The sequence below is a fragment of the Lycorma delicatula genome, chromosome 3, assembly GCF_047948215.1.
Source record: "Lycorma delicatula isolate Av1 chromosome 3, ASM4794821v1, whole genome shotgun sequence".
Taxonomy (NCBI): domain Eukaryota; kingdom Metazoa; phylum Arthropoda; class Insecta; order Hemiptera; family Fulgoridae; genus Lycorma; species Lycorma delicatula.
In genome coordinates this window covers 71,770,248-71,798,142 of record NC_134457.1, presented here as the reverse complement: position 1 = coordinate 71,798,142, position 27,895 = coordinate 71,770,248, and the positions used below count along the sequence as shown (strand labels likewise).

Sequence of the window (27,895 nt, the reverse complement as noted above, 5' to 3'; positions counted from 1 at the left end):
AACTGTGAGATTTTTTAATGTGGCTAACCTGTCTAATGTGCCTGACTACTTATACTCGGTAGTAGATGAGGCGTGCAGTCTGAAATCAACTTGATTGCGTTGAGTTAGTTATGTTGTGTATGATTTATTACATATTAAATATCCTTTTAAATATGTACTTATTTGTGTTATTGGATTGTTTCTGTGCTTTAAAAGTGCAAATACCTAGTTGTTATCTCATGTTGTGTGTTATGTAGCTAATTTAATTTGAGGTTATGTTTATTACACACTATATTTACTCATGAACTTGTTTATGAACGAAAATAATGAAATTAAAAGTACGCTTACGACAGTGGTACTTCAGAGCGATTCCATTTCTTTTGCTAATTTTGCATCATAACGCTATGGGACTTAATGATAATTTAAGTGAAGAAAGTGTTACTGAAGTTCCTTGTAATAGCAATTCATCCCAAGTAGTTAAAGTGTCGTTTTCTAGCCAAATAGTTAAAAATGGTAAGTTTATGCTCGTTGGCTTGATAAATTTACTTGTGCATGAAAAACTTTTTTTGTATGTTCTGCCCTGATGTGAAATTCAGTTGAAGAATTTTTTGTTTGGGTATCTGTTGTTAATTTGAGTACAGATATATTGTTTCTAATTTCTTCGTTAATAAAATAAAATAACTTTTTTTTAGTAATTTAGCCCAATTTTATTTATTTTAATTTTGTACCTTGAGTTCCATTGATCTTAGCCTTGTACACGCTATATTATTCATTTCTGTCTTTTCCTTATAATAGAAAATTTGAATTTTATGAAACAGTATATTTTTTTAGTGGAAAATCTTTAGCAACATTTTACATAAAAGGTTCTAACCTTTTATGTTATTAAGATTCTCAGAAAGGTACAGCCAGAAAAAGAATACTCCTTTGAACTTAAAAATTATTTTCACTTTTTTAATTATTGAGATAATTGGCCATGATGGAGTAAGTATCATCCTTCTTTTCATGGCCCATTTGCAACATTATTTTTAATTATAAAAATATTAGCTGCTTTTCTAACTACCTTAATACAATGTCTGTATTCTTTCGAATAGGTAGTCATTGGCGTTCTTACATACCCTTGAATACCGTTCATGTTGCTTGTTATTGTGTGGTATGCTTTCAGATACAGGAAAGCTTTGCTATATTTTTTATAGTAATTATACACAGTTTTGGACTACCTCTGATTTTGATGAAATTTGTAATATAAGTTATTCATTAAAATTGAAATTATTTGTCAGAAATACTTATCACCTGAGTTACATGCCTTGTAAGTTATACAGTTCCCTCACCAAAACTTGTGTAATTCTCTGTCTGTAATAACTACTGTAATTCAGCACTAATATACTTTATTTTCAGACTAAATAATTTGGTTTCAATGAAATTCAATTAAGTTTAGAGCTTAAGGTTATGTTAGATTGGGTTTGTTTATCAAAAATTTATAAATTTGACTGAAATCATTTATCTGATGAAATCACAATTCAAGACTTCTGCTGAAGTTTACCTAACTTTACCCTAAGCAAATTTAATTTTCTTAACCATATTTAATTAAAACCAAATTATTTAGTCAGCAAATAATGTATGTACTTGTGTATATGTAAAATAATGAAATTTTGGGTGCAGGTAGTGTGTAACTTATGAGAACATAATTTAGGTGAAAGGTGTTTCCGAAGAATAATTTCAGTTGTAAAGAATAACTTAGGTAATAAGTTATATTTCAAATTTTATCAAAATCAGTGGAGATTCTGTAACTGTATATGATTACTTTTTTTTATACATGTTAAGCTGCTTCAAAGCAAATTTTGTTAGTTTATTTTTCTAGTCCAAGCCCCAACATTTTTGTATCATTCTAATTCATACTACTGAAAAATTGCCGTTTAGGTTATAATTTTTCTTTAATTATTTATTGCTAGTTCTTCTTTATTAGTTTAATTATCAAAAGATGCTTATTGCATCAGCCAGTTCAGAGAGTATGAAACCTTTGTTCAGTTAATTAATTGAATGAAGTTTCAAAAGGATTTGCATGTTTAGTGTATAAATGGGTGAATTGCAGAAGAAAAAATACACATTATAGTATCCCATATTATTTCCAAAAATAATTGAAGAAATAATATTTGTTGATTAAAAAAATTTTGAAACTAACTTTGACCAATGTCTATAGTGAGTGTATGACAAGGCTAAGTTGAATTTAAAGTTGATGCAAGTTGTAGGTAGATTTTAAATTAAGTTGAAAAATTTTTGTTGGAAGTTTGATATAAATTATTTTTTTAAAGATAGGAATTGAGTTTTATTAACATATTCTTAGACATGTATAAAGTGTGAACAAAGCCAATTAGTACCTATATGCATGTCTGATTTTATTTTTTGCTAGGCCATTGCACTGTGTGATTGAGTTGTAATCTTAGTATAAACTTAAAAAAAGAAAATTGTAATCTGATATTAAACAGTACATAATATTAATACGAGTAATTGTGGTACTTGTATGTTAATAACAAATTTTTTTTCTATTCTTGAAAATAAACCATAAACTAATTTTTTTTTACCATAAACTAATGTATGTGGAATATTTATATTATGTTTCTATAATAAGAAAGTGATTTAAACATATTTCTGTGTTTGTCATCTCTTGCATTGCTCAAATCAACAACTTAAACTAAAGAATTTCATCTGGATTTGATTTGAAAATATTTAATTCACGGTTTATCTATAATAAACCTTGGTATTCATCAACAGTATAGAATATGCTTTTGAATCTGATACCACTTGACAGGTTTTTAAGCTTTATTTTCAGTAGCAACTAAAGCAACCTTTTGCCTACTTAAGATTTTTTCTGCAATACCTAATTCTTTTCTCTGACCTAATGGCAGGTATAATAAACATCAGTTCCTGAATTTCAGAATAAAGTGGGAGAGTTTAGCTCATATCAATGTTAATTATTGCTTCAGTTTTGTTGATGTGGTCACTTGAGTGCATGAACAAAATATTGAACAATTGTGTGGAAATTCAAAAACAAAAATCAATATGGCTCTAAAAAGTGTTTTTTTTGTGGAGTTTATGTGATATAAATCCACAGTAGATGTTGACCCATTTATTGTAATGTTTGAAGAAGCACTGAGTTTATACTCTTCTACTGCACCCCTATTGTAGTGACATAATCAATCCGTACTACATTAATCTTGATTATTTTATTTTGTCATATTTAACCCTATTAATAATTGTCTTATTTGTAACATTAATTATATTATTCTAATTTTTTTTTTAATTTATATTTTGTTATAAATATTTCTAGGTTATTTTTAAGCCTCTTAAAGTATAATATTTAGTTGTAATAATTCAGCATGAAATAGAAAAATTACTAATTTAAAATTTTTTACCATAACTCTACCTTCTTTGCATAGTGCAGTAACATTTTGGTGAGCAGTAGTATGATTTACATTTTTCTCAGTAATATTCAGTCTTCATATTATTTTTGGAATTACATTATACATTATATCTCAGAGCTTCCTAGAAATAGCTTTTGGTTTTTCATGTTCTTAAACATTTAATTTATTCATGAATGCATCGTTCATGGTAAATATTTTTGTAAATGTACTTCTTTTCATGTGACAAATGATCAAAGAAAATGATAACTCATTCAGATATTAATGATCTATAGGTCATTCCATTTCCAATCAACAAGCCTCACGACTTGACCATCACCAGTTTCAACAAAATTCACAGGATTGATCATATCTATAAACTGATGCGAAAAAATGTAATTTTCAGATTTTTCAGTCACTCAGGTTTTTGTGTAGGATCCTGTAAAAAAAGTGAAAAAATTGCCAAAAACCAAGGTTCAGGTAATTACAAAAAAACAATTTTCTCAGCTCCTATAAGAGCTAGAGATAAATTTGGTGTCATTTTAAAGCTCTTGGGATGGGCTTTCATCTGATATATCACTTGGCAAGATTTTGTGATATTAATATTTCAAGGTAACCAAAAAATTTATTTGCCCTTGAATATATCCAAAATGTATTTTTTTAAATTTAAAAAAATATATTTTTAGCTTCCGAATGTGTTATACATGTGGTAAACATTTCATAATGGGATTGCAATGTGATCATGGTGAAATAAAATAGTGAACTTGTGAGTACTCACCACTTAACTGTAATTCATATAGCTTCCAAACATATTTACAGAAGAATTACACAGTGTAATTCTTCTGTAAACTTCTTTTTAAAATTTCTGGTTAGCATTGTCCACTTCTTGCTTTGAGAGGTTATAAACTCTTCCTGTTGAATTTATCCTGGTATCTACTTTTGAAGTAACATCACTCCTTTGTACATTAAGAACATCCTCAAAGTCTAGGTAGTGGAAGGAAAGGTGAAGGTCCATGTGGATGTGAGAACTTCATCTTCAGTGTTTGAGTTTCCTCATTTGAGTCTAGAATACACCCCAGCTACCAGTGTCCATCATACCTGCAGATCAAGAACCCAACCATTTCTGTGAATTCAAGAGCATCCCCAATGTTTGTTGTGTTTGCTACTGTTGAGTTGTTAGAAAATGAAAACATCCTCACTTGTACCTGATTCTTGGATATATTCAAAGTCAAATAATGTTTTTTTTTTTTGTGTGACCTTGAACTGTTAATATCACAAAACCTTGCCAAGTGACATATATGAAAACCCATTTCAAGAGCTTTAAAATGATACCGAAATGAGCACTTTACCTCTTATAGGAGCTGAGAAATGTATTTTGTAGTTACCAAACCCTGCTTTTTGCACTTTTTTACAGGGTCCTATACAAAAACTGAGTGACTGAAAAAGCTGAAAAAATTTTTGCATCACTTCATGGGTAGAACCAAACCTGTAAATTTTAACCAAAATAGTAGTTAACTGTGCATTGCAATTACTCATTTAACTAGTTCTACTTACAGAAAAATATCCATTGATATAAATTAGGAAGATAAAGCGAATGATAATGAAAAATGGAAATGCCCATTTCTCAAGACAGTCAGAAGAATATTATTGGTCTGAAAGAACTTTACTATTAAAGGGTTAAATTTAATAATAAACAAATTGTGAATACATTCATTTCTAGTTAAGCTTAATAGATAAAAACAGGTGAACTAGTAAATGTATAAATACCAATTTTATTGTTAAATAATATATGATAATAAATTAGTCAGTAAGAAGTAGTGATAATTTTCTATTATTGTATATTATACTATTCTTAATACATTACTAAGATAAAGCATTTTCTATGGAATTTCAGTGAATTGTTTTACATTACATTTATCAGAATTACTTTAAGATGAAATCATCTGTGAGTAACTGGAGGGAATATTGATTAAAAAAACTATGTTTAAAACAGCTTCAAAAACATATTTTTGTGTATCTTTGAAAATCCTACGTCCTACGTAAATACATTATGTAGACTTCTACAACTGTATATGCAGTAATCCAGGATCTTATGTTATGTAATTTAGTAATAAATTAAAATAAATCTACCTTTAAACGTGAATATAGGAAAAAAAGTTAATTAATATTACTTAATAACAATCATCAAATCATCACTACACCTAAGTGGTATAATAACCTTTTTGGGAATCACCATGTACATTATAGTTGTAAAAAATTAATTAAAAAACATTTTTACTATAACAGTAAAAAATGTTATATTAATGAGAGTAGTTGTAATGTAAATTGATAATTTCTGTTACTCATTGGTCAGTACTAAGTTCTGGGGTTCATCATCTAGATCATTGATTCTCAAATTTTTTCGTCTAGTGCCCACATTGAGAATCAAAAATTTTCTAGTGCCTCCCTAAATGATTAAACTTACCATCTGTTAAAAATAATAATTGTAATTGCTGTTTTTAAGATGGGCTCTTAAAAACAGCAATTGCAATTATTGTTTTTAAACGTGGCATATCCTATTTTTGAGTTGAAACTTACATTTTAAATGAGATCAATTAAAACACATATTTAATCATATTTGTAAGTATCTATTAAAATTACTTCCAAAAAAATTACAATTCTATCTATATAGTTATATAACAACAAGAGTGAGAGTATATTCAGTATACCAATACAATAATTAAAACAAAGCTTTCAATTAAAAAATTACACTTACATTAACATGAAGGATGAATCTGATGTGCTTTAGTGAATTTGTTAATATCAGGATCGAATTTATTTAAAAACAGCTGTAAGTCGCCGCGTTCGGTAACATGCAGCCAATTTCTCTTTTTGGTTAGCAGTGTTGTTATAGAACTAAATCCATGTTCAGACAAAAATGACGATGGGAATGCTATCAGAAATTGTTGAACAATCGACCATAATTTTCACAAAGAAAAACTTTCAAATTTTTAAAACTTTTCTTCTCACTGATGTTTTTTTTAATTTGATGATTTTTGAAATCTGAAGTTACTCTCAAAAAGTAGAGTATTCAAGTTTTAATTTTTTTTATTTGTCTCCAAGCCTCTTGGTTGCAGAGTTAAAGTAGTTTGAATACAATCATTTTTTATCATAAAATGTAGGTGTCCCTGTAATTTTTTGTACTATTGTTATAGGTATTTAATTTTAGTTTGAAATATCAGGAAAACATAATTTTCTTCCTATTTTTAATCAGTCATTGTCTTCCTAGACCGCCTGAATACCCCAGTTTTCTGTGGGCCTTCCCCCCACCCCCCCCCCCCTTGTAGGCCTCCAGTGTTCATGTTGTGAACGCTAGATGCTAAGGGATAACAACGTTATCCCCACTTTGAGAATGACTGATCTAAATGAGATGAGATTATATTTTTTATAAAAATAAATATAAATTTTTAATAGAACAAATTGGTTTTGTCAAAGTCCATAGAACAGTATTATTTGTATGAAACCATGTGGTAGGAACAAAGTTCATTTAGTAATTTACCAACTGGCAAAATACCTCTAACATATATTCAAAAAAATGTTTACTTGAATTTTTTCACTCCACAGAATTCTCCTGAGTAGTTATTTTGCCGGTTGGAAATTTATGATTAATTTAAGTTGTAACTTTTTTTCATCTTGTAATTAATACAGAATCATCTGAGATTCTAAAACAAACCTTTTTTTTGGTTTATTGAACACTGCCAACAGAAAGCATGATTTTCTTTTATTCTTTTAAATATTTAGTAAGTTTTAGTTCGTGATGGTTGACGATAAGAATTTTTTTAAAATGTTAACTTTTACGATGATAAGCTAGCCAGATTTTATTTTTAAAGTTTTTTTTTTGTAATGTATATCAAACATTTTCAGTTGTTTTTGCTACCATCTTACATAACTTGTTCTCCTGTTTTGACCTGGTGTTACTATTAGTGGTTTTTGAATTACACAGACACTTAGTGTGTTAGATTCGAATAATTTCTGTTTAGTAATATATCATGTGTTTATATATTTCATAATGTTTAAGAGTGTTAAGTTTTCATTCTTGTATATGTGTAGAATATTAAGGTTCTTACTAATGTTAGTAGGTTGTGAGTATTATTTAAAATGGTTGATAAATATTGACTATTTTGGTGTAGAGGCTGTTCAAGGACTCATTGCAAAGTTGATTTAAGCTATATCCTGTTTAACCACTGTGGGACAGTGCAGTCAAAACAGTTTAGTTTATTCAAGTGTCATTGTGCTTGTTTGGTGCTTATGTTCTGTTTGTAATGATCTCTTAATTTTGCTGTTATGAAGGCCTCAATGTAATAGATTTTTTAATTTGTGTGATATTTTATTTGAGTCTTTGTTTAATGATACACAATTTGAATCCAGCAAGTTTGACCACATACCAAATATGTATCAATCTATTTAATGAAGTCCACCAGTAGTAACATTGGCTGATGTGAGGGTGAGAATAGTCACTGAAGATTTGTTGCAAACATAACTAAAAAGGTTATTAAGTAATTTATTAAAAATTATTTATTATAACCAAAAACAAGATTTGGTTTGTTTTTTTAAAATTATATTTTTGTATTAGTACTTCATTTTATTTATTCTTTTAATAGATGTTTGCACATATGCACATTCAACTGCAAAGTGGTTTATCTATCTTTTTGTCATTAATTTTATTTTTTGTTATTTATCAGGAGGTTTATGTATTAAAGTTTCTTAATTTGTAAATTTTAAGATCGTGCATGTTTTGAAAATTATTGAATTTGTTTACTATAACTTAAAAGATAAGCCATGTTTAAAATGCTGATACCCAGTATTGTTAAGATAAAGGAATGTTATTATTATTATTTTTTTTATGTTAATGGTTTTTTTAATAAGTCATTTAAAAAAGTACAAGAAAAGTGTTTTGTTAATCAGTATTTAAAATTGTTCTATTTTGGTTTAAAATTATAAAATATTCATATATAAGCAAATTTTATGACCTTTCTCATTAATTATAATATGTTTTGACTATGTTAATAGTCAGAACTACCGGACCTCAGGTTCTGAAAACCTGAACATTTTCTTTGAGTAATATATATATTACTCTCTGTTAATGTGCCATTTATATGATATTTAATCAGTTATTAAATTATCCTTTATTTTTAACTGATGTTAATTCTGTTATTTGTTATAATAATTAAGGTTGTGAGTGTGTAATTTGCATTAATTTTAAAAAACAAACATCTTTTAGATCATCATTTAATTATACTTATTTTATGTAGACTGCAGAATTATTGGTCGTAAAATATTTCATTACATAATAGTAATACAACTATAGTGTATTTAACTATACTATTGCACAGTTATTGTTAATGAAAAATGATTAAGAGAAGTGTCAAATGGCAAGAGAGATGTATCCAGAAAAAAAATTAAATCTGTGTTAAAGTTAAATCTATGTTTGGGTTTAACCCAAACACAGATTTAATGATGGGTTTAACCATCAGCCATGAATGTCTAGCCAAATATATGCATTGGCTCAAAATCCTTCTGCCACCTAATTGTGTGTTATGTGGTAATAATTAAGGTTCTGTCATGCATGTAATGAACCTAACATCAAAATATAAAAAGGTTTGTTCATAAGTAGTTTAACATCAAATATATCTCATAAGACAATACTTTTACAGTTTGTTCAACTTAAAAGATTGTTCATCACTCAGTGGTTTGAAATAACTATTAAATGCATATATTGGTGTGAGATGGTAAAATGATGTGGAAGATGTTAGTTCGACTAGAGCTGGAGTGGGGAGAACTGTTTATTGCCTGCATATTTGAGTAGTGTCACTCTGTTAATCATTGGTTTTTGAACAAGTTTGGGTAATTGTGTGTTGTTTGTTAAAATGCAGTTAACTGTTGAAAAATGTTTGTTTGTGATTGAAACACATTTAGAGATACAATATCATATTGTGTGTCAGTGAAAGTTCAGGGAGAAATTTGAAAAGGAAGTACCAGTGAAATGTGTTGTTCAGCAGTTAGTTAAAAATTTCATGAAGCAGGTTTCGTGTTAGATCAGAAGTTGCCTGACACTGGTCAGTTTTACAACGCAGGTTGTACAGGACATTAAAGTGGCAGTTACAAGATTTCCTCATAAATGTTTGCAGTGACTAAGCCAGGAAAAGAATACTTCATTGGTTCAGCCCACAGTGTAGTGAGGAGAATACTGAAATGTTATTCGTATGGAAAGCAGGTTTTCCATGAGCTAACTAATGCTGATTATACTAAAAGGATTCACTACTTTCATTGGTTCAAGAACTTCATTAGAGGCAACATTAGCATTTTAGATCAAGTGTTTTTCACAGATAAAGCGTGGTTTCACCTTGGTGGCTATGTTAATAGTCAGAACTACCGGACCTCAGGTTCTGAAAACCTGAACATTTTCTTTGAATCTTCCCTATACCCATAAAAAATAAGTGTCTGGTCTGCAGTTTCAAGACAGAAAATAATAGAACCCTTATTTAAAATTAAAAAAAAAACATGTGGATGTTGCCGTCTACCAACAGATTATTCAACAGTTCATAGCCTTACTGCAATAAAATGAGTGTGTGTGGCTGATGGTTGCTATAGAACAGCACCACTTGCCCATGTAGCTCGCTCTACCTATGGAGATGCTACAGGATGTTTTTGGTAGATGAATCATTTCTAAAGAATTGTGGCTACCAAAATCCCCTGATCTGACTAGTCCAGACTTCTTTCTGTGGGGTTACTTAAAAGAAATTGTTTAAGGAGCAACCCATGCACCATGCAGGAATTGAAGGCAAACATTACCAATGCCAACCAGGAAGTAGACTTGGTGTAACCAACAAGAGTACCCAGGAACAAGGTCAAATGTGTTGACAAGTGCATAGAAGTGGATGTAGGTCATTTTCAACACCTGTAAATTATTATGTGTTTGCCAGTAAGCTATTATTTATAGACTAACCTAAGTGATGGGGCCTCTAAGTTAATACCTTGGACTATACTTTCTTCTGCGTACTACTATCATGTTGTTTTAATTACTACAGCATCAAAAGTTTTAATAGAAAACTATTAACCTACCTCAGCATTTTCATCAATTAGGATTGAAATACTAAGTCAAGAAGAAGCACTTTCTGCTGTATGCATTAAATTCCCATATCCATTTGATGCTAGTATTTAATTGTAACATTCTACTCTTTGAGTTTCTTATAAATTAATAAAATATTCTACCTTTTTTATTTAGAAAAAATAGATGGACTAATGTCTAGTTAACCTTTATAAAAAAAAATATTAGCAAAATCTTTTGCTTTTCATTTACCTGATATTTGAGTAAGCAAATGGATAGGTACACTTAAAATGAAATGATGATTTTGTTTCAGTAAAACAGTAGTGATGTTTAATGGTATTCCCATACTCTCCCATCATCATGCTTATCCATCTTTGTTTATATCTTCCTTATTTAAATATACTAACATTTTCTTTGGTAAGCTTTCCTCTTCTGTTTTTCCCAAATATCTGAACCACTGTAGTTTTAATCTTTTACTTTTCAACTGTGATATCCAGTCCTAAATATGTCTTGCTAAATTATTACCAACTCTGGCTGTTCTTGTTTTTCTAAGATATTTATCTTGAATTTCATCCTTGTGGATTGCAACCTGCTTTCAGTCTTTCTTCTCACAGTTCATATTTTATGTGCAATACAAAGAGTGGTGATGAAACTTATCTAACTTTCTTGGATTATTTTGGAATATCTTTATTTAAATATCTAATTTACATTGATTTATTTTTCAATCTATTTTTTTCCAGAATATATTGTAGCATTCAAAGGGTATTATAAACAGAAAGCAAGAGAAAAGTTTGTTGCAGCTGCTTTGAATGGCAGTAATGTACACAACTGGCATATTTTACAAAGAAATAATGCAGCTAGTGATTATCCCAGTGACTTTGATGTTGTTACAGTGAGTATTAGTTTTGTAATTTTTGATATTCCTGTACACCTATCTATCTAAATTAATTGTGTTTTATTTTTGTGTTGGTTATAATTTTAATATTCTTTTTCATTTAAGTGTATTTTCTTGATTGGAGAGTTGTTTAAAAGTGTTTTTTTTTTAAATTTTATACCTTCTTCTAGGAATTCAAAGATTCTTTTATCAGCAAAATTATTTTCATTTTGCCTTGTGCGCGTGCATGCCCATGCACATATACACATTTATATGTACACTTTTTGTAATAAATTATAGTGTGTATTTTTTAGGTAAAGATAATGAATGACATTTTGTTTTTATATATTATACTTCATTTTATCTGGCTCTATGTTTATTTTGTGGTTCTATAAGATGCAATTAATTGTTGTTTTAGTGTACTATAGTTCATTGTGGATATGATGGGATGATAATTCATTGTGTGATATTATTGTGCTACGAAAACTATGAAATTATATTAAAAGAAGCCTTTTCAGACAAACAAAATCAATTGTGTCTTATTTTTAAAAAAAATATCTGAATGAGTAAAATGCACAATTTATTAATTTTTTTTTAATGTCTTGTATTTTTATCCACATTTATAGATCACTAAAAATTATTGATTTTTATCATTTCAGTAACCCAAGTAAAAGGAGAATATCTTAGCTATAAATTTGTATAATTAACATTTACTTGTTGAGGTATGATTGGAATTACTTTCTATCCTACATTTTTATTTCTGTATGCTTAGATTTTTATTTGGTGTATGCTTGAGGATGTGTTTGTGTACACATAAATATATCATAAGTGAGTGGAGGCCAGTAAATAGATCACAGTAAAGTAGATGAAAATAGTTATGAAAGTTTTCTAAAGATTTAATTGTATGACAGCACAGTTCAGATCGATAATATTCAGTTAGCTGTCGGTAAGTAGATTTGTATGTAATCACACATCTCAGCAATGGTTGGTCGACCTGAGACTGTAGTAGACTACACTTCATTTACATTCATACCTATCATCCTCTGAATCTGGAACCACCTTATGGTAGTTTCGGAGGCTAAACAAAAAAAGAAAGAAAGGTAGAGATGTATGGATATATAACTAATTATAAAAACAAATTTCTGTTTGAGAAGTATATTAAAGAGAAGCATATTGTTATTTTGTGCAAAGGGTATTCACATATATATATATATATATATATATATATACAAATGTTTGTATGATATATGATAAACATTTAACGTCATAAATTGGAAATATTTCTTTAATTTATATATATATGTATATCATACATATGTTTTATTATATGTTTATCATGTATAGGTGCACAACTTGGTTGATAAATTCCTCAAAGGATGCTTTAAAGTTATTAAAGATTAATTTGGTTATCCTTTTCAGATTAGATAAAATAAAGAGTGCAGCAGGTGTAGGGATGATTTGAACTATTAGACAAGTAACAAGTAGACAGCATCTTTATTGTTATGTTCTCATATTTCAATCAGCTACATAATAGATTATTAAATTTCTGAAAAGTATGCTTCTTTATGGTGGTTACAATGACAACTGACTGAGGATACAAAATCAAATAAAGGAAAAGAGGTAAATTGAGGAATCAAGTAACCCTATTCTGCAACATCTCTCAGCTCACTGATGAAGGAGTAGACATGCTTAACAGGATTGTTAGTGGGGATGAATTAGAGCTGTATAAGTACAAACATAGATCAAAGCATGATTTAGTGCAGAATATATTTCTTCATTATTGTACAAGAAATTCAACTATATCCTCAGCCGGTATGGCTTTGATCATGTTGTTTTGGGAGTGCTGCTAGCCTATTTTTGAAGTGAACTTATGTGAATGCTGCATCACACTATCAAGTTTTATTATGTTTCAGTCTACAATCTTAAAAGAAAAGTCGAGGCCAACTGATCAAAGGAGAATTATTTGTTATGGCAACAGCTGACTTAATGTGGTTGCGTTAACCCAAGATATAATTCATGGACTTTTTCATTATTTTCCTTACAACTTAAATTTAGCCTTAAGGAACATTAATTTGCTAGTCTGCTAAAAACTACCTGAGCTCCAAATGTTTCTGAATTTGGAGCAATGATATAGCATGAAAAGCCATGTTGATGGATATCAATGTTGATTTAAATTATGTAGAAAAAAAATTTTTGTATGGCAAGTACCTCAGTGACTATCTTTTTACAGTAATATGTGACCTACTTACTAAGGAAAATGTTTCCCCATGTGTACAGAATGAATGTAAGATCTCTTACCATTCAACATATAAGAATACTTGTAACTAGTCAGTTTATTTCTAGCTCATGGAATATTTGATTGCAGTAAAATTAATTTAAGGTCTTTATTAAATGCAATTTGATAATTCCCTTAAATCTTAAAAATTCTCTAATATTTAAAAAAATCTTAAATTTCCCTTATTTTTAAATTTGTAACTATAATATTTATCTAATTATATTTTATTATTATTAATTTCACTTTTGTTTTTAGGTTATGGTTATAATTTGAAATTTGATATTTATTTTTTATTTATTAAATGTTCAGCACCAATTAATATTGTGTATATTGTATAAAAAACTGGCTTTAAATGATGTGTTTGTTTTCGTTTTTAAATACAATTGCAGCTATTTTATTTCATTTTATACTTGCCAACTTGCCAGAGAGATTATCATGTTTTTTTGTAGAAATTTATTAAAATGTTTTATAATGTGATTGTCTGTATTGAATGTACATTTGAAAATGTTGTTATATATATATTTTTATTATGCTTGTGTATTTTTATTTTGGATACATTATATAATTTTTTTTTGTTATTGTATCATTTATTGTTGATTATAAATTGGTAATTTATTGTTCTTTGTATTAAATGTTGCATAATTTTTTTTTTTAACTGTTTGATTACTTTCTAGTTTTTGTTTTGTGTGTTACATACTGTTCAATTCATTGTGCGTGTGTGTGTGTGTTAGTTTTATGTGACCATGACTGGTTTGAATCCTTATAAATGGCTGTATATTTGATGGGAGTTTTCTTTAAGCAAACGTTTTATTATGATTATTATTGATTTTTATGTTAACATCTAAGAAGTATATTTTCAATTTAAATAAGGTAATTGAGAATCTTTAATTTTTTCTGAAACAATTAAATTTGTTTAGAATTATTAATGTGTTCATTATTTTTATTTACTTTTTTTTAGATGATTATTTCATCACATAACTAACTTTAAACTTATGCATGAGAATTGGAATGTACCTTATGTAACTTTCTGAAAAATGCATACTTTTATTGAATACTTTTTTATTCATGACAATAGGCATTTGGAACCCTTCGGTAATCCAGTTCTATGTACACATTAACACTGTATTTTGAATCCAATATAACTTTGTTTAAAAGTATCCCCTATAATAATAACTAAATATTTATGAAATTTGAGTATTTGTTGTTTATTCTTTAATTTTTTAATTATTATTAAAAAAGCTTCTTCTTTATACAGAGGAAGTTTTTAGTTCACTGTGTATTTAAAACATATTTTAAATTTACATCTTTTTACCTATTACTTTATCCACCTCATCTTTTGTATGGACTGTCTAGTACATCCAAAGTTGTAATGTTAGAATAAAATAAATACAGTTTAATTAAGGGTGTAAGAGTTATGTTCAAGGTAAGAAATTGTTATGAATCAACAATTGCAAATGAAGCTTTATAAAGAATCCATTATAAAGCCATAATAAAATACAATATACACAAATATATACAATATTATTATTTAAAAATAAATTATGTGGATACTTAATGTAGTACAGCTAAATTATGAACAGTTATGCATTGTCATTTTTACTTCTTTGTATGAAATAAAGGAAGTATTGTGATTGCGAAAAATTTTGGTTTTCAGATTTCAACGGAAGTATCCCTTTTGACCATCCCAGGATCCATTTTGGCTAGTTTCAGTGTGATGTCTGTATATACATACGTACTTATGTATCTTGTGCAACTCGAAAACAATTAGCTATAGAATGTTGAAATTTTGGATTTAGGATTATAGTAACATCTAGTTGTGCACCTCCCCTTTTGATTGCAATAGATGGGACCAAAAGTGTCCAAAAAAACCTAAAATCCAAAGAATTTGGATTTTTGACTTTTTCTTAACTGCAATAATAAGTCCTCATTGAGAGCTTTTCAATGATATATCATAAGTGGTACTGATTTTCATTGGTTCCGAGTTTTAGCCAAATGAAATTTTAATTAATGAAATATTTTGATTTTACAAGGGGAGGCACATCCATTTGTATCCAACTTCATATACATATATATTTTTTTTTAAATTTAAATATATTGATTTATTAATAAACATTAGCCTCTGATTGTAAAAAGATTTTTACACTAAATAATAATTCAGTAATATCAATAAAAAGAAAAATATGAAAAAAATCAGAAGTTACTAATGAAATAAAATTTTATACTTTCAGTTTAATTCAAACATTTTTACAGGGGCTAATAATTATTAATAAATCAATGTATTTAAGTTTTTAAAAAAATATGTATATGAAGTCAGATTTGAACCGCTGTCTGTATCCATGGTTACAGATCCGAAACGTTCTCACCATGTAACTACTTGAGCGATGTGAAACAAAATTAATATATAAACTAATGTAAAATGCTGATACGGAAACTACAAAAAAAGGTGATGCAATGTGGTCTCCACCACAGTGCAATTGTGTAACTGTCCACTCTTTTAAAGAATTGGAGGATTGTATTTTAGTTTCAAATGTAATAAGTTTAAATGAAGTGCAGCAAAAAATGTGTATATGTAATTTAATAGGTTTTTATAAGGAAGTCATGTAGTGTCCACATCAGATTTTTATGTTCGTTATTTAGCTGTATTACATTAGAATTTTACTTTTATGATTTTAATAATAATAATATTATTGTAATATAATAATAATGTTGTATGATATTAATATATTTTTTTAGTTAGTAATATATGAAATTTATTACCTTTTATTATTTAAAAATTTTTATTTTTTTAAGAATGTTTATTCACTGTTGAACAGTTTTTTCTCTTGGAGTTTTTTTATTTTTATTGTGTAATTTTATATTTTCTCATCTGTTTGGTCTTAGATGTAAATTTATGTTGCAAATCCCAACATTTGCAGTCTGTGTTAATATAATTTGTATTGTAACATTGTTATGTAATTCTTTTTATAATAAGTTAGATCTACTCTTTTAGTTTTATTTTGAGTTTTCTTGTATGTTCTATTGATTTTTTTTTTATTGTATTGGTGTGTGTATTGGTGGGCTTTTAGCTTTAATGATTATGTATATTTGAGTTATATGATAAGCATTTTTCATTGAATTTTTTTCTGAGTAGTATTCTCTGTCAGTTTTTTTTTGGAATTTACATAATATTATGAACAAAATTTTGCTTAGATAGCATTTTATATATTTTTGTCAAATATGTTGATAAATATACTTTACCTAATTATATCATTTTATCATTATTATGAGGCCTATTTGGAAAGTAACTTCCTATTTATTATTAAAAAACATGCAATTGATAAAAAAAAAGTTTATTATATACAACTTGCTACTTTCTACATAATTGCCATCCAAATTTAGACACCTGTCATATCTGTAAACAAGTTTTTGAATATTCTCGTCATAAAACTCTACTGCCTGTGAATTAAGCCTGTAACATTGTATTTCAACAACTTGCAATACCAAGGATTGCAATGGAAGTTAATATTTGAATAGCCTAGGAGTGAAATAACACTGAAACTTACAGCAAGATGTTGAAGAAATTGAGAAGGGCCATACAAAACATACGACACGGCATGCTGTGTTCAGGCATTGTTTTTCTTAATAACAATGCTCATCCTTATACTACAGTATACACTCAATGCTAAATTGACAGTTTCAAATGGGAGTTGTTTAACCATTCTCCATAAAGCCCTGATTTGTCTCCTACTGATTATCACCATTTCCTGAAAATGAAGATATGGTTAGCGACACAGTGATTTGAAAATGACTAGGAGTTAAAAACGGTGTTACTACCTGGTTTAATTCACAGGCAGCAGAGTTTTATAATGAGGGTATTCAAAAACTTATTTACATAAATGACAAGTGCCTTAATTTGGACAGCAGTTATTTAGAGAAGTAGCAAAGAGATGTATATAATAAATTGTTTTTTTATGATTTGGTGTTTTTTAATAATGAATCAGATGTTACTTTCTGATTATCCCCTGTAATTTACAAACGTCATAAAGTAGAATGAATAAAGAGGTCTATTAAAAAATCCAGGTTTCTACATAATGAATACTTGTTTTTGTTTCTTTCTAAACATTGTACAATATTGGGGTTATTTATGGTATACCACAAAATAACCAATTTTGTGACTGTAAAAAATTTTCCTATTTGTATTTTTTAATGTATTTTCTAATCGTGTGAAAATTTCAAGCACACTACTAACTGGTGAGTTTACCTCAGGCTATCAGGATATTTATTTACAATGAAGCCAAAATAAACAGACCACGTTCCTCATATAATTTGTGATACATCTCAATTTCCCTTATTTTTATCTAAATAAATATAATATTGCTGTAATATTTTAAGATTATCACAATAATTTTAAATTGAATGTTTGGTGTTTTATACCAAAAAATAGTCATATAAATTATTTATTAGTAACATTAAATAGAAACATCTTAATCTTTCTTGTATAAAAAAAATTACATTCATTTACCTGTAAATATATTTTTTTTTTTTAGGAAAGCAAACAAATCATTTAAAGTTATATTATTAGAACAATAGAGAAATTTCAAAAATAAATATGTGTAATGTAAAAAATACTTAAAAGTTAAAAAAAGGTAAAATGTAATCTTGCTTAATTCTTTTGACTTTTCTAAAGTAGTGGGAAATTGAAAAAAACAACAACATTAATTTAACTTTTGGTTAGTTATTTACAAACGAGTAAGCCTATAAAAAATGTTGTCAATGTATAATTAATATAATTCTCTGTGTTAGTTTTGCAAAACATTCTTTCATGTTGAATTTTTACTATTTATGATTTCATTTCTTATTTTAATTAAGCTTGAAGAACCAGATGGGGTAAACGGTTTAGATATTTTGCGAGAGCATCCTGCAGTTCGTAGAGTAACACCTCAGCGTGTTGTTCATAGACATTTGCAAATGACATCCATGACCGAAAACATGAACACAACATGGCCTCGTCGTAGATCAATATCTGTCAGTATATAATTTTATTTATATTTATATATTTTTTGTTTTCATGTTTATATTTTATTTTTTTAATTAGTTTGTTCTATCATAGTAATGAATAATTAGATTGTGCTAATTAGATTGTGAATAATTAGATTGTACTTTCAGTTAGGTAGTTGGTCTTGTTCAGTCACTTGCTGATCAATCTGGAGACTGTGCGTTTAAATGAGTTTTAGTAAAATAATTGTAGCTTTTGTTACATTTAAATCTATATTGCAGCATATGTAAAAGTAGTTGAATGATGATACTAATTACTCAATCAATCAAATTTATATAACATGTTCGTGGCAGTAACTACTTTTGTGTGGTAGTGAGAAAAAGTTTAGCTAGCTGGATTCCAAAACTCTTGACCCTGGTCAATGATCAAATCATGATCAGGTAGAATGTGTTGTGATAATATGCAGATGAATCATACTCCTTTCCAAATAAATTGACAATTGAACATGAACATCTTTAGGAAAACAAATCATTTAAAGCTAGATTATAAGAACAATTGTGAAATCTCCAAAATAGACATGCTTAATATAAAAAATACTTAAAAATTAGTTAATTATCAGTTGATTCTGTAGATCCTTCATCTTTGGTACCCAAAAAAGCTAAATTTACCTCCTTAATTGGAAAAGTGATAGTTGCAACTACACTTGATGTTTAGAGAGATTTGTGCATCAGTGTTTATTCAGATTTTTTTTTTTTACAACAAAGTCTATTTACTTCCACTAGTTCCCCATGTCTTTTGAATTATTTTTAATATTCTTTTGTATTATAAAACTATTTCTGTAAATCTATCTGAAGAGTATACTGCTAAAAATAAGTCTATCAAAACCCAAGACAAAGTTAAATATAGTTTACCGGAAAAATTATGATGCAGTACAATAAGAAAACTGAAAAATTTATTGTAAAAACATTTTTACAATAAATAATAATAATAAAAACAATATGATGTAGACATCTCATGACTTCCTTGTACTTCTATTAAATTACATACACTTTTTTAAAATGAAAAGTACATAAAATTGTATTTTATTAATAACTTCTGATATTTTTTAATTTTTTTTTATTGTTATTATTGAATTATTATTTATTGTAAATTTTTTTCAATCAGAGGTTAATAATTATTAATAAATTAATACATTTAAATTTTAAAAAAAAGTTAAAAAGAAAGGAAATGAAGTCTGATTTGAGCTGATATGCCTTCCCCTTGTAAGACCAAATATTTCATTAATTAAAATTTTATTTGGCTATACATCTGGAATCAATGAAAATCAGTACCACTTATGATGTATCGTTGAAAAGCTTTCAATGAGAGCATTGCTACAGTTAAGAAAAAGGCCAAAATCTAAAATTTCAACATCCTATGACTAATCGCTTTTGAGTTATGCGAGATACATTCATATGTACAGATGTTATGCCGAAACTAGTCAAAATGGATTGAGAGATGGTCGAAATGGACATTTTCATTAAAATCTGAAAATTTGAAATTTTTTGTGATCACAATATTTCCTTTACTTTGTACAAGGAAGTAAAAAAAAATAGAAGTTATTAGTAAAGTAAAATTTTGTGTACTTTTCATGCTAAAAAAATGTGTATATGTAATTTAATATGCGTACAAGGAAGCATGACTTCCTTGTCCATGTGGTGTCCATATCAGACTTTTAATAAACGTAGAACACACTTATGATAATAAAAAATACTTTTATTTCTTGATGTAATCCCCTGCTACTTTTATCCCAGTGTTTCACTAATGCCTGGATACCCACAGTGTAGAAAAATTTGTCATTATCTTGAAACCAAGATGGGACTGACTGCTTCACCTCATCGTTGCTGTTGAAATGCTGGCCTCTCAGGAACAAGTTCAAGGGCCTGAACAGGTGAAATTCATTGGGAGCGATGTCCAGACTGTCCAGGGTTGTGTGGCAATAACTCCAGCTGAGATCTTGTAGCATGTATGTTGTGTGGTGGGCAGTAAGCATTCGTGCGTTGTTCTGTTGTTCTGCAGAAACAGAACACCTTTAGTGATCACACCAGGCCGTTTTTTCCTGGTAGCATTGTGCACATCTTGGAGAACTTTTCAGTAGTACTCTCTGTTAATATTGACTCCAAGAGGTAGAAGATTGACATGAATGATGCCATTTTTGTCCCAAAAAATTGAGGTCATGACTTTGGTGGCTCTGAACCATCTTATCTGGGATTGTCACCCACTGATGTTTGGCCTTCTTTAAAACTTTTGTACCACTCAGATGTTTTACTGTGACTAAAAGTCTCATCATCATACTGTCCAAGGAGTTGCGAATAAATCTCACGAGGTTTTATGACTTCATTCACGAAAAATTTCATTACAATGCACTGTTCCATATATCTATTCACTGCATTGGACTTCCATGTTCTTTATGACTGACTGTTGTTTTTGTTTAATGTTGCTTCACGCCAGCACACCATGCAGCAATAGCTGACACTTGCACCTTATGTGTACGGCCAACAGAATGTACAGGAATTTCCATTTACATTCTAGTCTAACATAAGTCCTGAATTGACGTGATGTTCCTTGAGTATAAAATGGAATAATATTTTTAAGTAACTATAAAAAGCTCATTTATTTTACTAAATTGTTGCTTAGCACAATAAAAACTTTTGGTTAAGTAGAAAATACATTGTTTAGTAATATTACAGTTACAAAAAAATTAATTTTGTTGTATAGTTAAAAATGAATATTATTTGTTTCAACTGCATTATTACTAATATTTTATTGTTATTTCCTGTAATTTTTAACTGTATGGTATGATAATATTATTAGAGAAAAAACGGTTTACTGTTCAGATTACATAAATAAGAAAAAAGTAATATTATTGGTGAAAAAATGTGTGTAAAATTAAAAAAAGGTATTTTGACTTATTTACATCAGTGAAATAAATACCCAGAACTGGTAAAAGCTTATACAGCTGAAGCATATCTGTATTAATTACGGTAATTCTGCTTAAACTAATGTTCTAGTTAAAGTAAATATTTTTCAAATGTAGTTTTTTGTACCTAAAGAAGAACTATTACTTCTTTGATTCCACATCAATTAGTTGGTGTTAATTATCACTTTCATTAGAAGAAAATTTAAGTAGCCAAAAAAAAGTTTCATCACTGAGATAGGAGTTTGTATAATCAAACATGTATGGGTAGATTTGAAATAGTTCCTTTTTCATACTTTTTTTAATAATAATTTTCTTGAATTTTAATAGAGCCATTTTTGGCATTCAACTGGACGTCATTCAAGTAGAAGACTTTTAAGAGCGATTCCACGACAAATTACTTCAATCATGCAAGCTGATGCTCTCTGGGGCATGGGGATTACAGGTAAAGCTATTTATTTAGTGACTCACAAATCCAATGAATTAAATACGAGGCGCATTTCAAAAGTAAGGGCTGATTGGTAACAAACTGAGAGCAGTTGAAAAAATAAAAAATGTATTAATGGTTCCAAATACTTACATATTTACTTTATTTTTGTACATTATTACCATTTGTTCCAAACACTTTTGATATTGTGAAACAAGCTTCTAACACACTGCATGAAATTCTACCGCCTAGGATTGCAACCACTTTTGTACTGAAATTTTCAACTCTTGTTTTTCCTGAAATCATTGATATGAAAGCCAGCTTTTGAGGTGTAGAAAGAGATATTACTGGGTGGAGGATCAGGACTATGGAGGATGATCAAAAAAATCCCATTTGAAGTTTTGAGTTGTTCTATTGTACTGTGTGGACATGTGTTATCATGAAGAACTATTCCTGATCTCAGCATTCCCCATCATTGGTTTTGCACAATGCGATTTAGTAAGTGCCTCACTATAGACTTATGAGATGGATGTTCCAGGTTCAATAAAATCAATCTAAATACCCTTTTGGTCCCAGAATATATTTGCTATGATTTTTCTTTGTGACTAGGCTTGTTTGAATTTTTTTTGGTTTAGTTGAACCAGAATGACATCATTGCATAGATTGTTGTTTCGTCTCAGCATTGACAAAATCCACGTTCTGACACCAGTGATGATGTGTGAAAAAAAATTTGTCTTCCTCGTGGTTAAAGCAGTCAAGAAAAACACATTCAGATGTCATTCAGTGATCTTTGTGATCACAAAGATCGCTGAATTCTTTGTGAGAACTTTTCTAAAATTTTTGGCGCCCTTATGCACGCATTTTATGATAGCCTAGAGTGTCAGTCATGATTCTATAATGTTGTCTTCTAAAATTCTGGAAATTCTAGAGGATTGCTAATCGTAAAGCAATGATTTTCTTTCACTTTTATATTCACATGTTCAACAAGATCATCACTCTGGACATTAGGTCTACTAGTTCTCTATTCGTCGTGAACATTTGAAGGCCTTCTGTAAATTCACAATGCCATTGCCTCACTTTTCCTTTACTCATTATGGTAGTTTCACACAATTGACAGTGAATTTCAGCAGCATTATTTTCTCTTCCATTTAGAAATCTGATCATTGATTGAACTTCACAAATGGCAGGATTTTTTATTACTGCATTCATTTTAACACACTGTTTTGCAAAGGCAAACAACAATGAACTGACAATATGGCGGTTACATGCCAAACAGACCATTTAAAGGTACTATGGATTTGTGAACAAGTCAATGTTATCAGTTGTTATTATTTATAATTCATTGGCCTTTACTTTTGGACAGCACCTTGTACATTTAATTTTATTTACGGGTTTTAATTTTGATTAAACATTATCAGTTTAAATAAAGCGTTATAAACTATGAAAATTTATACAGTTAATAATATTATTACTAAGAAGGAAACCACTTGATTTGTGGAATATGTTACTTTTTAATATTTTTTATCTTGTGGATAATAAAAAATTTGCTTACATTCTTATTTTTATAACTGTAAAAAATTCATCCTTCAAAATAATAATGATAAAATGTAAAAATTTTTTAATTTCATATAAAAGCAATTATTGAAATTTCAATGAAAGTTTCAGAATACTGTAATGGGGAGGAACATAGAATTTACTATTTTATTTACTAAGGTAAATATGCATTTATCAGGCCATTACAAGGAGGCTTTGTAAGATGCTGTTTCTCTGTTCACACCATTTTATCCAAGATTGTTGTTGAAGGAGGCTGACAATTGAACATGACAGAAAAACAGTAGTCTTGTTCTTTCATGAAACATGAGGTGTTTTGGTTACACAAAGGCAGTTTAGTATGCATTTCCAAATGCGATTTTCATCTTCATTAAACACAGCACATATGCTTTATGAAAAGTTTTACCCATCCATTATTGAATATTTACTTAAATCAGCAGTTTTATTACTAAGTTTTTGTCTTAATTCGTCATTTCATGAAACCAATTACCTGAACATGCAAATAAAAGAAATTTAATGAAAATATCTTTACAATTTGATTTTATATCATCCTGAACACTTATTTTCTTTGTCTTGCTTATTAGTAACACTAAATTTTGTATATTTGTTCTTGTGTGGTAAATTTCAAAACAGTTTTCTAAATGTAATGGTATTTTCCTTTTTGTACACTGATAAATTGTTTCTTTTCTTAATCCTTGGCTGGAACACACTTTACACCTCTTGGTTGGTTTAGCCTGACTAGTTGGGAGTATTTTTTCTATAAAATGGGTCCAAAATTTTCCCTGCAGCTGAAGAGGAGATATCCCTGAAGTTGATGGTTGACCACTGAAGACCCTATCTTGGAGTTGAATTGAATTTAGAATCTGCTCACTTAAATTTAACCAAAAATCATTAAATTTTATGATTTTTCTTGTTATATTTCTATGAATAATGCTTGCATTATTCAAGGCAACATCAAAAAGATAAAAAAATAATTTTATATACCCCATAGCATACCTTCTCATTACTGGAAATGATACCAACCTTTGGTTCTGTTTATCTACCCCTCCCATTTATTTGTTATAACCAACAACTATATCAGGTTTCAGGATTTTTTAATTTCTCGCTGGCTCACAACTTCCATGAAGTCTGGTTGTCTGAAAAGTTGAAAACATCAGAGGCTTTTTCCTTCCATTTCAAGCATAAAACATTGTTTGTACTAAAGAAGGAAAGTTCCCTCTTCTTTAAATTTATTTGTGTTACTTGTGGAGGTATTTTTTTCCTGCAACTTTTAACTGCTCCAATACAGTAGATATTTTTTTTAGAAGCTCATGAAACAGACGAGGAGAGCTGTACCAATTGTCAATGTATATTATTCTCCTTTCATTTAGAAGATTACTACACATTTTTAGGACAATGCTTTCATTAGCCAGAAAATCATTGCCATAACTAGTACCAGACTTTTCCTTTCCAGTATAAATTTTAAAATTATAACAATCTGTTTCACTATAAACACCTTTGTAAATCTTTATGGCAAAATGAGCTCGCTTGGAAGGATTGAACTGTGTATAAGACAGCCTTCCCCAGAAAGCAGTAAGACTTTCATCAACACAAATGTGCTGATTAGGTGTAAATTGTGTTTTTAAATTGTTAAAAAAAGTTTATTATTGGTTTAATTTCTTTTCAGTTTATCATTTTCATCAGTACATGATGAAAAATGTAAATATTTACATTTACAGAAAGTTGATACACGCTCAAATATAGTGATAGACAGGGTTTGTCTTTCGTAATATGTCTTGAAAAAAAAAAAGAAAGATGAACCGTGTCTATCTTTTGTAATGAATGGCTTAATAAACAGCTTGTACCTGTGCATATTGTAAAGAATACTGATGGTGTTAAAGTTCATCAGGATCCCCAGTAAATTAACAAGAAATGCTACAGGTGAACTAAGAATATCTAGATGATCTGTGCAACAAATTTTTTTAAAAAGTAATTTGAATTTGTGTCCATACAAAATTACAATGTTGCCCCAACTTAAAGTTTCAAACAAACATCAAAGAAAGCATTTTCTGAATGAAGTATGAATCAAGAAGTTGTATTGAACAAGGCTTAGTTTTTGGAGGTGAGGCATACTTTCACTTGAATAATGTAGTTAACAAAATATGTGTTTTGGAGCTTTATGCAGTCCACATTAACTTCATCTGCACCAACAGTTAAGGTATGGGTTGGCATTCAAATCATGGACTGATAGTGTCAATGTCAACAAATTGAATTGTGAATACATTTTAAGCATGTTGCACAGTTTTTTTGTGCCTTAGCTTCTTGTTATAGATTTGGCATTAGAAACTCAGACCGTACCTAGCAAACATTTTGGAATTTCTTCAAAAATATTTAATGAATAAGTCATTTCAAACCAATTTCCTGATCGTTTTGCATGTAGACAGAATTGGTTATTACCACTACTAATAGTCGAAATTTAAACCTCTGTTAATTTATTTCCTGATTCCCTTTAAGGAAATGATTTTCCTGAAAAAGCCACAAATAATAAAACTGAGAGTACTAATTTTTCAGGCCTATAATTCGATAACTGTAGGTATGCGATCAACAAAGATCGCAATTTGTGTTGAAGAAGTTCCCAGACATAATGGTGGTCATATAGAACACGTAATTCACTAAATATCCAATAACACAGATCAACAATGGAAAAGTTGTTTGAAAACTAACAGATTCTTATAGATTTTTGTGTGCTGGTTTCAGGGAAAATAGTCAAAAAATTCCATCATATACCATTTTTTCACTAAATCATTTATTAAAATATTCTCAAAATCGATAATAATATATTATACTTTTAAAACATTGAATTTTTTTGGTACTTTATTATTTATTATTGGTTTGGTTATATGAAATGAATACAAGTAGTTTGTGGTGAAGAAACATCAAAGAAATATTACAAACTTTGTTAAAAAAGTGTATTACACCTATTTTGGGGTAAAACTTAGTGACCAAAATAAAACATGGGCCCCTCATACAGTTTGTTCTATTTGTGTGGAAGAGCTATGCAAATGGACAAAAGGTGAAAAGAAAAAGTCTTTTCGGTTTGGAGTAGCAATGATCTGGAGAGAACCACAAAATCACAGTGATGATTGCTACTTTTTTTCTTGTAATGTACAAGGGTTCAATTTAAAAAAATAAGAAAGAAATTGTGTACCCAAATTGTTATTTGGCAATACATCCTGTACTTCACTGCCTAGTGTACCTGCACCTTCAGTTTCAGAAAAACTAGAAGATATACTGAACAACTCTGAAACAGAGTTGCAGGATGATGACAATGATAATGGTGATTTTATCTCAGGTAGTTTTGAACCACAAATTTTTTCACAGCATGAATTGAATGACTTGGTCAGAGATTTAAGTCTTCCTAAAAATTCTGCAGAACTTATAAAATTAGATTAAAAGAAAAAACTTATGGCCCCCTGACCCTTCTTTCTCATGGTACAGATACAGAGAAAATTCTTTACTTTGTACTTTTCTGAAGATGGAAGATTAATTTAACAATGTTCCTGATGTAATGGAGCAGTTGAACACAAAGTATGATGTGAATGAATGAAGGCTGTTTATTCACTCGTCCAAAAGTAGACACAAAGCCTTTATTCTTAATATTGGCAACAAATATATGCTTCAGTGCGAGTAGGACACTTCATGTATCTGAAAGAATCTACGAGAATTTAGAATTAGTTTTGTCTAAACTGAAATATTGCAATCATGAATGGATAATATGTAGTGACCATAGAAATAGAAGCATAGAAATTACTTTATTTCTATGCTTCTTGGGCAGCAGGAACGATACACCAAATATCCTTGTTTCTTGTGGAATAGCGGGAGTGACTTGTGGAATAGCCGGGACAAGAAAGAACATTGGACCAGAAAAGAATGGCCAGGTAGGGTATTACTAGAACCTGGGAGCAAAAATGTAATATGGAAAAGTTTGGTTGATCCACAGAAAGTTCTTCTACCTCCACTTCACATTAAACTGGGATTGAAGAAACAATATGTAAAGGGTTTAACTAAAGAAGGAGAGTGTTTTAAATACATATACCATAAGTTTCTACAACTGTCAGAAGCCAGAGTGAAAGAAGGCATTTTCACTGGTTCAGATATTCATAAACTTTTTTAAAGATGATGCCCTTCAAACCAAAATGGAGGACATTGAAAAAGAAGCATGGATAGCATTTAAAGAAGTTGTAAAGAAATTCCTTGGGAACAATAAAGACCCAAATTTTAAGGTATAATGGAAAACATGCTAATGAAATTCTATGACTTGGGTTGTTCGATGAGCTTGAAGGTGCATTTTCAGCATTCTCATACTGATTACTTCCCCAAAACTCATGGTGCTGTAA

At 29.1% G+C, this 27,895-nt stretch overlaps 1 protein-coding gene across 2 annotated transcripts in view; it reads left to right on the top strand.

Annotated features, from left to right (window-relative positions):
* The first annotated feature begins 44 nt into the window (after window positions 1-44).
* The window catches only part of S1P (membrane-bound transcription factor site-1 protease), a 74,512-nt gene continuing 46,661 nt past the window's right edge, over window positions 45-27,895 (top strand). Inside the window, exons 1-4 of one of the 2 annotated variants that reach the window (XM_075359961.1) lie at window positions 45-492; window positions 11,202-11,353; window positions 18,459-18,614; window positions 21,872-21,986. In XM_075359961.1, coding sequence (XP_075216076.1) covers window positions 306-492; window positions 11,202-11,353; window positions 18,459-18,614; window positions 21,872-21,986 — 610 coding nt within the window. In that variant the 5' untranslated portion in view covers window positions 45-305. The remainder of the gene's footprint in view (window positions 493-11,201; window positions 11,354-18,458; window positions 18,615-21,871; window positions 21,987-27,895) is intronic. The other variant, XM_075359960.1, reaches the window with a different exon arrangement.